This window comes from Montipora foliosa, chromosome 1 (assembly GCF_036669935.1).
Source record: "Montipora foliosa isolate CH-2021 chromosome 1, ASM3666993v2, whole genome shotgun sequence".
Taxonomy (NCBI): domain Eukaryota; kingdom Metazoa; phylum Cnidaria; class Anthozoa; order Scleractinia; family Acroporidae; genus Montipora; species Montipora foliosa.
The window spans coordinates 37098276-37110775 of NC_090869.1; the positions used below are offsets into that span (position 1 = coordinate 37098276).

Genomic DNA, 12500 nt, shown 5'->3' on the forward strand with positions numbered 1-12500 from the left:
CTCCATCACCTCATTCAGAACTTCCCATTTGCTCCACCATCTGGTATTGGACTGAAGTCGCATCGCTGTCCCAGTTCTTGTTTTCCACAAAAGCAGTGCAACTGGATTAAAAGAAAACATTGCATTCCAACACCTAGGACACTAAATGCAAAGTGCTTGCCAACATTGTCAATCGTGCGAGAAAAACATGTCACATTAAGAATGTTGGGAAAGAAAAACTTGACTTGACGCAACCCAGCTCCGTTTACTGATGCGCCATCTCGCATTGCTGCTAGAAGCTGGTTTGGTTGAATTCCATACACTACAGCCAGGCATTAAATTAATCTCTGAGCAAGCTCTTCTGCATTTATGCTCTTGGCTAGGATCGCTAACTTGACAAGCCTCTGCTGTATATGCCATTCGCTGTCAATGAAGCTCACAGTAATTGCTAACGCTTCTCCGAGCCTGGTGCTCCCATCACAGATTACAGAAAAACATGCTGCGATAGGCAGCTATTTCTGATTTAAGAGAATCTATCTCCTTCTGACGAATCAAGGAAATGAATTTCGCCAGATGGGTGCGAGATGTTAAGCGATGACCATATTTTTCAAGAAATTGCCGCAGACTTTCGACTTTTGAAAGGGGAATACCCGCCTTCAGTAAAGGTTCCACAACGTCGTAGCGATAGAGTCTCATGTCCTCAGGTAATGTTGATCCTTTTGCTCCCCCACGTGTTTTTCCTTGAAGATCCTTGATATTTTGACCTTTCTTCTTGGTTTTCTTGATGTTCTCCAGTGATTTGATATGCTTCGCGAATGATACATGCTTCTTGACAGAGCTCTTCTTTTTTGAGAGAGTTTCTTTGCAGGCGTCACATCTAAGATTTCCTGACACCACGGTTAGACACATTTGGATTGACTGAACCGCGCACGTTTCTCTTCTTTTCTTCTGGATTAGCTTTTCCCTAGCTCCAGGACTTAGTCTAGCTGCTATTTCTAGAGGATCTGAATATTCATCATGGTCACTCGAGCATCACCCTGCAAGCAGAGCCTCCTTTCGTCTTTTTCTTTGCTGAGGAGGACAAAAGTAGGCTCTGCCCGAATCGCGTCAACTCTTTGAAGCCGCTGCAGCCCGAACGTCTGGACTAGTCAATCTTGTTTTCTCTCATCAAACCGGTTTTTCCAGTGCGAGCGTCCGTTGTTTGACAAAACCGATGGTTATAATTGAGCCCGATGTACCATGAAAAACCAGATGGCGATGAGATCTGGCATAGTAGGCTTGGGTTCGAGACTGTATCCTGGCAACATGCAGCGCATATTCAATAAAGATCTTACTCGATTCATGCAGAGCCTTTCTCGAGAACGCCAAAATCGAGCAAGCAAAAGAAAGGCTCTGCTAGCACGGTGCTCGAGCATGGACTATCGTTCAGCTCCACCATTTTAATTTTTTTTTACCATATCCGCTGACCCTTGCATGTAAAACTACCACAGCCACTAGCCACTAGCCACTAGCCGTATTCTCCAGAGCAGGGATAGTGTCAGCTAGTGTATAAATGTTGTTTGCAAAAGGTATGTCATGATGAAAGCAACCAATGTCCAATATCAGAACTTTACTAGGCGCTTTGAAGTTGTGAAATGTTTTAAAAAGCAAGAAACCTGTTCAAAACAGAAGAAAGTTGCTCGAAATCCGAAAAGTTGCTCGAAATCAGAAAAGTAGCTCAAAAGTGGCAGAGCAACTTATGGACAGCCCTAGAATGTTCGGCAATTTTCCTTGGCGGGAAACCGCGTGGCAGCGTTGCATTTGGCAACCCGCGTTTTTTTGGCGGGAAATCACGTTGGGGACGAGCAACGGGATCAAGAGCAGAAAATCGAAGAAAAGCGAATAAACATGAGAGAAGTGGCGACGATTAGCCTTCAGGTAATGTTTTCCTTCTTAATATAATTATGCCTCGCTGCCTCGCATGTTTTGTTAAGCTCACTAAAAACGAAGAAGGCCTGAAAACGGATGCAATTCCTTGTTGCCAGAGATTCTGACATATAATATTGGAACCATCACATTTACAGGTCTTTTGTGTGAAATGGATGTCCATTCGTGAGCTGAATATTGTTCGACTTTGAAATTGCAGTGGAGTAAGCGAATTTACTACGCTTTAGGTTGACTTTTAAATAAGAAAGATTTTTGCTGTTGTTCTAAACTGCAGACAGAGGGAATAAAGATTGTCAGTCAAACGGAAAAAGTTGTGAAAGATATTGCTGTGCATGTAATTTTCAGTTGTAGTTGTTGATTTAAATTGTTGGTTATTGTTTGCCCAGGCTTGTTTGTTTACTGCTGTCAGCTCAGAGGTGTTTGATCTGTTTCACCACTGTAAACCGTATACAGTAATGACGATTAATTTTGTACTTTATGCATAAGCATAATTATTTCCATGTACACTATATTGCTCTCTGGGGTTAGAAACGGGAGTTCCGCTTTTAGGCTTTGCTAAATCTATATATTACAAAAGTTTCATTGAAGACGACACCGAAGAGCCGACGACGATTGTTCTTTAGGAGGGACATTCGACAGACAAATCCGACGATAGGGTAGGGCATTTGAACACCATTTTGGCCCGAGGGGGCCAGGATTTGCCGGGGGAGTGGGGAGTGTTGAAGTTTCCAGTTGATTGGCGCACAAGGCAATTTAAACAAATGTACCGCGTGGAATCTAAAGGGTTTGAAAGAAATCAAACGAAGGGCACGTTTTTGCAGAACCAAAATTTTTTCCAAATTTCTCCAAGCAGCTTGGCCCCTTGGTAGAAATAAATGTGATATGATGCGTCCAAGATAAGTTTGAATCAATAACGACACCAAGGTAACATTAGGCACATTAGGGAGTTTAAGATCTACGACGCGACGGCAACGAAAACGTCACAAATTTAACGAGAAATAACAATAGCTTTGCACGCTCTGCACGTGAGTTTTTCATTTTTGGACATTTCTTTCACGTTTTCGGCAAATCTGCGAACTGACCAATAGGCCATTTTCGATATATTAAATATTCAGCTTGAAAGTGAGGCAGTGAGGACAAAGACAATAGAAACACATGGGAATTAATGTGAAAATATTTACATATCATCCACTTTCCTTGCCTTTGTCCTCACTGACTCGTTATCAAGCTGAATTTTAATATATCGAAAAAGGCCTATTCTCAAGTTTTACGGAGAAAGTGAACACAAGGCAGCGAATTTGAATTTTCTGTTTTAGCTTCAACACCGCACCTCCTAATTCAATTCCTGGAATGTTGCGCTAGTCTATAGTAGTTAGACAAACCGACATAATGACGGAAAAGATTAATAAACCTGAACTTGCAATTTTAAATGACGTTTTCGTTACCGTCGCGTCGTAGATCTTAAACACTGTATTAGGAATCTTTAGCAACGACGACGGCAACGGCAACGAGAACGTCGTCGTTAAATGTGAATTCGCGTTATTGTAATCGCTTCGCGACTATTCCAAGCATTTTAATGTGCCAGAGGTGTGGCAAACCCTCAAGAACGAAACTAGAATGAACGACGTTCAATGTAAGAGAGGAAATGAAAATTTATCCTCAAGCGCTGACGTTCTCCCTAAAACCTCAAATTTTGTTATTTCACGTTGTTGTTTTGCTGACGACGGCAAAGAAATAGACAAAAATGAAAAGATGCACGTGCAGAGCGTGCAATGCTATTGCTTTTGCACACTAAATATGCAAATTTGTGACGTTCTCGTTGCCGTCGCCGTTGTCGTTGCTAAAGCTCAAAATTCTTTTCTTTTAGAACGCGTTCGTATACATGTAGAATGAGTTCCCCTTAACGTTTTACCGGCTTCTCGTTCGTGAGAACAGCAAAAAGAAAAAAAAAACAGAAAAGAAAGCCGCCTAATTGCCTCTTCCTGACAACTTGATAATAAACACGAGCACAACTCGGTCTCAGTTAAATTTTAATAGCACCTCTCTTTCAATAAAACCTTTTGACATCATTGCAGCTAACTGATTGTCAGCACGAGGAATTCGTGTGTCGATGCTCTAAATCTGTTCTTGCTCCTTCAGTGTTACAGAAAATGTACAATGGCCTTTGGACGAAGAGTAATTATAGTTTAAATTCAACTGGCAAGTTTGAGGTTGATTACTTTTCGAAAATATTAAGAAACAAACATTCTGGAAGCGAAGCTTGCCGTTGATCTGTGGGTATAGGCGAAAGCTAGGAATGGTGGATTGGCGGAGTACTTAAACATGAAACACCGGATTACTCAAATACGGAACCGCGGAACGGTATTTAAAAAAAAACACGTTGTGTACTTGTGATGAGATCCTATCGCAAAGTGAATCCTACCACTTTTTCTCTGGGTTTTGACTGTGGCTAAGGCAGAGGGAATTGACACTAAAAGAATTTATACTCTAATCACCCTGAAACGATTATAAAATATTTTGTAACTAATCTTTAATAAACATAAACACAGCATCAGGGGCGGGCATCTCGTTTATTGACATAGCGAGCGTTTTCAACATACCATAGAGAAAATTACATAAGTGAATAAGCAAATAAAGTCAAAGTTGAAAGAGATGCCTTTGAGTGGCTCTTGCATAACTTTCAAAATCCTACGTAACCTAGAAAACCCCTAGGGGTTCAACATACCTGCGAGCATGCCTAAAATACTTCTACAATTAACACGAATCTGAACATACTCCATTGTCATTAGCGAAGCGTTACAAAATATATGCAAAGAGAGGTTGAAAGGCATAGTAAGAGGAACAACAATAGCAAGGAAACAATGACAGCTGTTTTACCTTACCAGCTCCATGGTTGCCTGGTAATTTTCATAATTATCCAAATGGCGGGAATATTACCATAATGTTCTAGGTGGTGTGAGAATTTTAATTGTTATTGTTGGTTACATGATAGTGAATCCAAACAAAGAGAGTACAGTGAATCAGTATGCAATAAGATCGTCCAGGATGAAATTAACACCGGGTCTAATAAAAACCATTTAAAGTGCTACTACGATGAAACAATCGGCTCTCCTTTTTCTTCACATTGCGAAAGTAGTTGCGTTGATTGCTCAATAGGCGAATTTTTTGGTAGCAATTTCAAGAGGTAGAGTATTTATATTGAACTCCACCTTTTTAACTTAACAGTCCGCCATTACTTGGTGCGGTTCCCACTAATAAACTTTCAGTGATCTGGATTGACGAGAAAATGACGTTATCTACTCATTTGCTTAAAAATGCAGTGTGTGAATGCGGCTTAATAAGTATGCAGCACGAGAGTTTTTGGCTTTCAGGTTGTCAAATTCGTGTTCTGCATACTAATTAAACCATACACACGCTGCATTTTTAAGCAATTGAGTAAATGGCGTCACTTTCTCCTTGATTCAGATCACTGAAAGCTTATCAGTCGAAACTGCACCAAGTAATGGCGGACCGTTAAATAAAAAGTGGAGTTCAAATAAAGGGTCTTCTTCTTGAAATTAGTACAAACAATCCCGCCTATTGAGCAATCAACGCAAATACTTTCGAAATGTGGAGAAAAACGAGAGCTGATTTTTTCATCGCAGTAGCACTTTAAGCAATTTTGTCACAAAGTGAACAAAACCCCTTTGTCACGAAGTCGTCTTTTTTAAGGTTAAAAATGTCGTAAACATGCTTTGGGACACTTTTTAGCAAAGACAAAATAGGGATCCATGGACCGGGTCCTTAGAAGTTGTTCATGGACACGGTCCAAAGGGGTGTCACAAAATTTAGCCAAATTCAGCGACTGGAAACTGGCAACCAAATCAAGTGTAACATAAAAATAGCTACTTAGAACATTGAAAGAAAGCTTGAATAAGACAGCTTGCAAATACAGTGGAGGCAGGGATGTTGCAAAACTGAAGAAGATTAAGATGGATTGTGATTGAGATTTTTGAAAACTGTTCTGCCTAACAGTTTTCAAAGTTATCTCTGTTGTTTGTAACTTTAATTATGTATGCTTGACAGACCGTGTTTTCGTGATAAGGCCTGGGGAAATCACCCTACGCTAATCTTTAAGCTAACATTGGTGAAATTGGCGCAAACGTCGAATAGTTTTAGCTTACAAAACTGTTTTTCCCTGGATCGGAGGTGAGCGATCCGAGTTGATCCGGTCTGACTTTTGTACTGTACCTGTCCCTTTCTAATCCATTTCTAGTATTCCTGCCAACCTTGAGGATAAAATGGGGCAAACACTCATCCCTTCATTGTGCCCATCCATCAAAGTGGACTACAGGACCCATTATCACTTTGTAAGTTATCCTTTTTTTATTTTTATTGTAATTAAATAATGATCCCAAATGTTGTATATTTCATTTATTTCGTAAAAGGAGGTGGTTATGAATTCAGCAAGGTCATCATGGTGGTAAATACTACCGAAATCACTAAACTGTTTACCCCGCAAAAAATGATCGATCGCATTTGAATTTCGACTTGCTCACGTGACCATTTGGAGCGCCCGGATTCGTGACGTGTCATTCTTGATGTGACCGAGGCTGTGGGAGAATATAAGAGAAACAAACCGCGGCAAACCGCGGCATGAGAGGAATGTGTACGAAGAACGTTTCACCTTTTGGAATAACCTGCGATCAAGCGTACTTTTCTTGAGACAGGGCGCTAAAAAGTACGCCTGATACAATTTCTTAACGAGTCGTCTGCCGCCCACCTGTCAAGAGGGATGTTATCATGTGTCATGCTATAAATGTGAGCCAATCAGATTTTACCGAAAATTACCTGCACGCTGCGATTCAAGCAAAGACGCGACAAAAACAAAATAGCACTCTGGCTTTGATTTCTGCAATCAAAGCTATTTCTGCAAATCCTGCTTGACAGTTGGTGCGGTTTCTCTGTTCAAACCATCAACGAACAAAGAATTTCGAGATAAAATGGCAGAAAAAGCCCGAATTTCTTCATGTCATCATCAGGCGCAATCAACAGTACAATAAACTTTATTTAAACTCGAATATTTGAGATGCCAATAAAAGATGCTATAAAAATAGATATGAGGAAAATGGACTTTGAGAAATTCTAGTTTTTCAGCAGCAGCTACTCAGCTATCATTTTGTTAGAAGTGTGTTCAGATTGTTCAGCGATTCCGTAAACAGTGTCGAATTTCTCTGTCAAGCTCGGCTGATTCCCCGAATGTGGCAGCCCTAAAGTTCTATTCGGTTCTTTTTGGATTCGCAACTTGTTGCTTCCGAATATATTCCAAAGGACTTGCCACAACTACAAACGTTTTCGAGTTGGTGGAAGAAGAACGATGTATTTTCTTCTAGAATGTTCGGGCCTGTATTAATAACACTATTGCGAAATCCCGTAGGAAGTACAACTGTAATGTCTTCTTTTACTCAAACCATTCTTCGGATGCGTTCTCTCCGCTCTTCCTGAAGTCGAAGCAACAGCTGCTGTAAACAGAGCCTAAACATCACTCGTGTTGAAATCCTTCTTGGCGGCCATAATTTCATCAGCTGTTAACCGATTTACAAGAAGTATTGCAATTCTGTAACCAATCGGAGCGAGGCTCCAAAAGCTCTATTGTTTTTCGGCCAATCAGAGTAAAGTCCAGATTCTGGACTACGAGCAGACGACTCGTTAAGAAATTGTATCAGGCGTACCTTTTCCCACCATGTCTAAGGAAAAGTACACCTGATCGCAGGTTACTTTTGGAAATGATATGTGGTCACTGACGGTTGAGCGGAGGGGGAGATGTTTCAACAGAGTTCTACCAGGGACTTTTTAGAGACGTAGGATTAACATACAAAATGAGTGGTCTTACAGTTTCAAAAATATGGAAGACGAGTTTTGTCAAACATGAAACCGAAAATTACTTCCATCGTCACACAGCTAAGGGTCAACCGAAAAAGCTGGAAGAACCAGAACTAGATTTACTGCAACTGCTGATAAAAAGCAGACCTTCGGTAACATACATGGCGAAGCTGGATACTTCGAGGTAGTGTAAAGATTTGCGCGCTTGGCCAAGATCGAAGAAAATAAAAATGTCGTACGCTCTCGAGGCAGTTCAATGTAAACACATGATGCTTTGTTGTTTCAAATTTCATGCTAGTAAAGGGCCGTTGGCAAAAGCCGGATCGGACCAGATCGCACCAGACCGGACTGGACCGGATCGGATCGGATAGAACCGAACCGGATCGGATCGGATTGACAAAACTCGGACCGGATCTATAACACCAGACAACGAGCTCAAATTCTGTGCTGTTCTCTCTTGCGTAGTCGTCTCCTCGTTTATTGAGACTCGTCGAAATGTTTTCTTTCCAAAGGTGATTACAGATTGCGAAGCGGAATTATGAAAGATACGATGTGACGAAGTGACGTCAATAAGCGAATTGACTGCGTACACAACGGTCTTCTTTCTCAAACATAAAAACTGACGACAATTCTTTACTTTACCCCTGTCCCTTCTAATTGCACAATAGCCTGATTTAGCAACAGAAAAGGGGACGTCATTTGACGAAAGGAGAGCCCACAGAATAGTTGGGATTCTACTCGACTAATATGGCCTAATATGGATATTTTGCTGCGCGTGCCATTGTCACCCTTGTTCCATACCAAGAAAACCTCAACCAAAAGTAGTGTAGTTTCCCATTTAGGTGTAAGGCATGTGAATAGAGCTTTTATTTTCCGTGGTACCATTCTTTACTAATGATCATTGTTTTGATCTTGTAGAGTTATTTGTGGCATCATAGCATATTTATGTCTTGTTGGAACTTTGGTCGACTTGTGCCTAATTCAACAGACTTGGAAATTTTGGTTTACACTGGAAAATGTTCGAAATGAAAGTCATCTGCCATCTAAAGAAAGACAGGATTGGGATGATGCGAATAATGAGTATACTCCATTGGTTCACTCAAACGTGCCTGATTCCAAATCAGAGCTGGTTTCTGATGTTCACTTAATACAGCCCAGTGTGCAAGAAAGAGGTAAAGTAACTGAGATCTTATGACTTTTTCCCCCTCAAAGTGATAAACGTAGGGTCCATGGCAGATACATGTACCTCAAGCTCAACGTATTTTGTTTAACAATACTGATCACAACATCCTGCTGTCAGAGGTACCACATGATCTTCCAGGGTGATCAACATCCGAGCACTATACTAGTCGCAAAATTCTTGCTATCTCCAATAAAATGTATTCTCATACCAATCGCAATATCATCATCACACTTCTCAAATTCGCTTATCACTCCCAAAGCCCCTACATCTACTGGAATAACAGTTATACCTTCTTCATCACCCACCTTTTGTTAATCATTCCATTCATTTACACCGCTAGATCCTTCAGTGTAATGATGTAAGATTTTTCAACCAGTATCCCTATACTCCATCTTACCCTGGGCACTTCCAGTTCAGGATTTTGTTTTGTCTGTTGAATCACCAGACGTTGTCCGTATTGTATGTCATTCTCTTTTGACCCATTTTCCTCTGATCGTAATTCCCTCAACGACTCTGTATCCTTTTTTCAATTATCCCAGATGTTTCTACAAAACCTTCACTCTCTTCAATATTTTGTTTCTCGTTACTGTCCACCTCCCCACTTAACTGTTAATAAACCCACTTCCGATCCTATTGGAACAATCAATTCATCCAGACCTATACTTATTGTTCATTTCTTCGTTCATATCATTATCTCTTAAAGACCCACCTCCAGGTCCGACAGGCATTGAGAAGCGTGGAACAATTTTCATATCTGAAGATCCTGCAAAAGCTGAAATTCATCCAATCAGATTTCTACGATAAGCAATGTGAATATCATTCCATAACAAAAACAAACGGTCGAAAAGCCTGTCGGTTGAAGGTGGGCCTTTTTTGGCCTGCAGTGTGAACGGACCAAGGCCATCTTGCCCCGCCCACATCCGGAAGGGTGGCCGCGATCGTCATCCTCAGTTCATTGTCAGGTGGAATGCAGCAAGTACTTGTTAAATTTCATGTCTCAGGTATTTCTTGCTTCACTATAAAGCCAACGTATACTATTTAACAATTAGACCCTTAGCCCTTGAGGGGGAAGGGTCTAATTGTTTTAGTATCACCCAACTAGTCGGACAGAAAAGGCAATAACAAAGTTAGCAAATGCAAGTTGAAGAAATGTTTATTTGGGAATAAAACGAAAGAAAGTGTCTCGCTTTTCGCTACTCGAGGAGTATTAATAATAGTCCTCTAGTAGCGTAGCCAATTGAAATGCAGGATTTGCATTAGTCCACTAGTTGGGTGATACTAAATCCTATAATTATAGAACTTTAATATATCCTAAGAATATTATATCAATACTAATTGGCTATAATATTGATATACCAGTATTGCTATGCCTTTCTTGAGACGCTTAAATGACTATGTAAAATTATGTTACTTAAATAAATTTAACCTAATGTCTGTTTCTTAAAATTAATGTCTTTCTTGTATGATTCTTATATGTGGACTTTAAATGTTCTAAAATTGCAATGTTTACTGTGCTTGAAATAACTGCTTTCTGCATTTTCTCTCTTCCCCACAAGTTTCTTCACTACACCCTCCATCGATCTCTTCAGACCATCCTCCGAGGACGACCATTTTAATGTTATGTTGTACCGTATATCCATGATATTGTTGTTAAATTTCCCATTGTAAGTATTTGTACCTGGAAGTTTTCTCATTGTCTCTTCTTTCATGCCTCCAATCCAAGGGCAGCTCATTTCCAGCATGATAACCCTTTTCTCGTGATGGCTGATTATTTGAACATCTACAGAATTTGCTTTCAATTCAATCTGTGTCTTCTCCGAATAATGGAACATCCCAGAATGCTTGATCCGCATTCTCGTTCTCTTATTTTGGTTTCTGGTAAACAGGGGAACACCAAGGTCATCTTTCTCTATTGTCCCGAAATCTCTGACAATTTCAAAAACACTATCTTCTGAGCTGCATTATGTCTCCACAAATACTTACTCTGTGCCAGGGCCCAGCACCCATAAAGCAAATGGAGGACGGTTTCAGGGATTGCAGAGTCTACAGTACATCTCATTTGATGGGCTTGCTCGCGTCTTCTTCCCACAATAACTGACACGCGTGGGTAGTAATTGCTCCTACAATTCTGTCACTCCAGCTTCTCTGATAACTTCTTTAATATCATGTATTGCAAACCTGACTTCAGACTGTCTGAGTACAATATGTTACATTGTAACAGGGCGTCAAGTTCTATTTTTTCCTATTTTTTTCGCGTACTTCCTATTGTTTTCAAGAAATTCCTATGATTTCCCTATTTTTTAGGGTTTTACTTAGTACAGGGGGAATATTGTGATATATTTGGGATAAAATTCTCAATAAAATTGGTAAATTCTTCCAAAAAAAAAAAAAACGCGGAGAATAGACCGATTTCGTTATATTAAAATTCAGTCCTAAACAAAAGGCATCATATCTCGAGGCTCTCGGGAATAAGTATAAGGAGTTCCCCTATTCCCTGCAAACAAATAATTCAGCGACTCAGACAACTTTATTCTGGTGAAATAGGAAGCTGACCGCTGGTTTGCGATTAGAAGCGGTACAACCTGATGTGCCCTCGCTGCTAAGGCCATGACGCCAGTTCCATTTATTGAAATACTGGCACAAAGCAAAATGCATGATCTCCAGAAAATCGCACCTGCTGCCCGCCAGGGAAAAACCCCCCTCTTTCTGGGGAAAACCTGGCCCCTCCCACATGCAGATTCAGGTGTAAATGAACCATGAGGGAGTAAGGCGTTAAATTAATGTCAAAACCATTGAAACAAGCTGAATTCGCAGATAAAACAGCTACTAAACGTCGAGGGATCAAATGTTTGTACTCGCCTGAGGGGTTTTGCTAAAAGCAGGCCCAGCGGCCCGGCGGCTGTCAACTTTACCTCACAAGTGCTATAATTGAATTTGGTCAGCGGTTGTCCAACAGGTAAATATGGCGGCGATCTTCACTGATGTTCCCCGTTTTGCCGAGGAAAAACTTCGATGTAAGAATGATAATGGCAGAGAAATGGCAACTTATATACCTAAACTTGATTTGCACTTTCACGGATTCAGTGCTTGGGCAGCAGAGATCGTCCTTTTTTTTGTAAAATCATGGAGCGAAATTCGAACACTGAAGCATTTATCTGTTACAGGTAAGCCAAGCTGAAGCCGTTAAAAGAGGGTTTATTCTTGCTTCAATTGCCCTGTAATGCATTTAAATGTCTTTTTCGTTTATTTAGGGTTATTGTAGGTCTATCTGCTTGAGAAGTTGGTGCAACGCTCCCTGTTAACGAATCTTTCAATGTGCAGCCAAAACTTGGAGATCGCTGAAATTAGGCAACTTCAGAGAGCTATTAATATTCCATCAAGGACGGGCCGCAAGGTTTCTCTCCGTAATGACATTATGTATGGTACTTACTTTCCAACTGCGTTGGTTTCATTGAAAAAGACCGTCTCACTTTTTCATAAATAAGAGTTTGAAGTTGATCGGTGTTCGCGTGGCTGATCAGGCTCTATGATAGGGGTGCCTTTAAAGTCT

The 12500-nt window shown here is 40.6% G+C and overlaps 1 protein-coding gene across 1 annotated transcript in view; it reads left to right on the forward strand.

Annotated features, from left to right (window-relative positions):
- LOC137997675 (nose resistant to fluoxetine protein 6-like) overlaps positions 1-12500 on the forward strand; it is a 54382-nt gene that overhangs the window by 14086 nt on the left and 27796 nt on the right. The window contains exons 4-5 of the mRNA XM_068843810.1: positions 6161-6254; positions 8686-8939. Of these exons, the coding sequence (XP_068699911.1) occupies positions 6161-6254; positions 8686-8939 (348 nt within the window). The remainder of the gene's footprint in view (positions 1-6160; positions 6255-8685; positions 8940-12500) is intronic.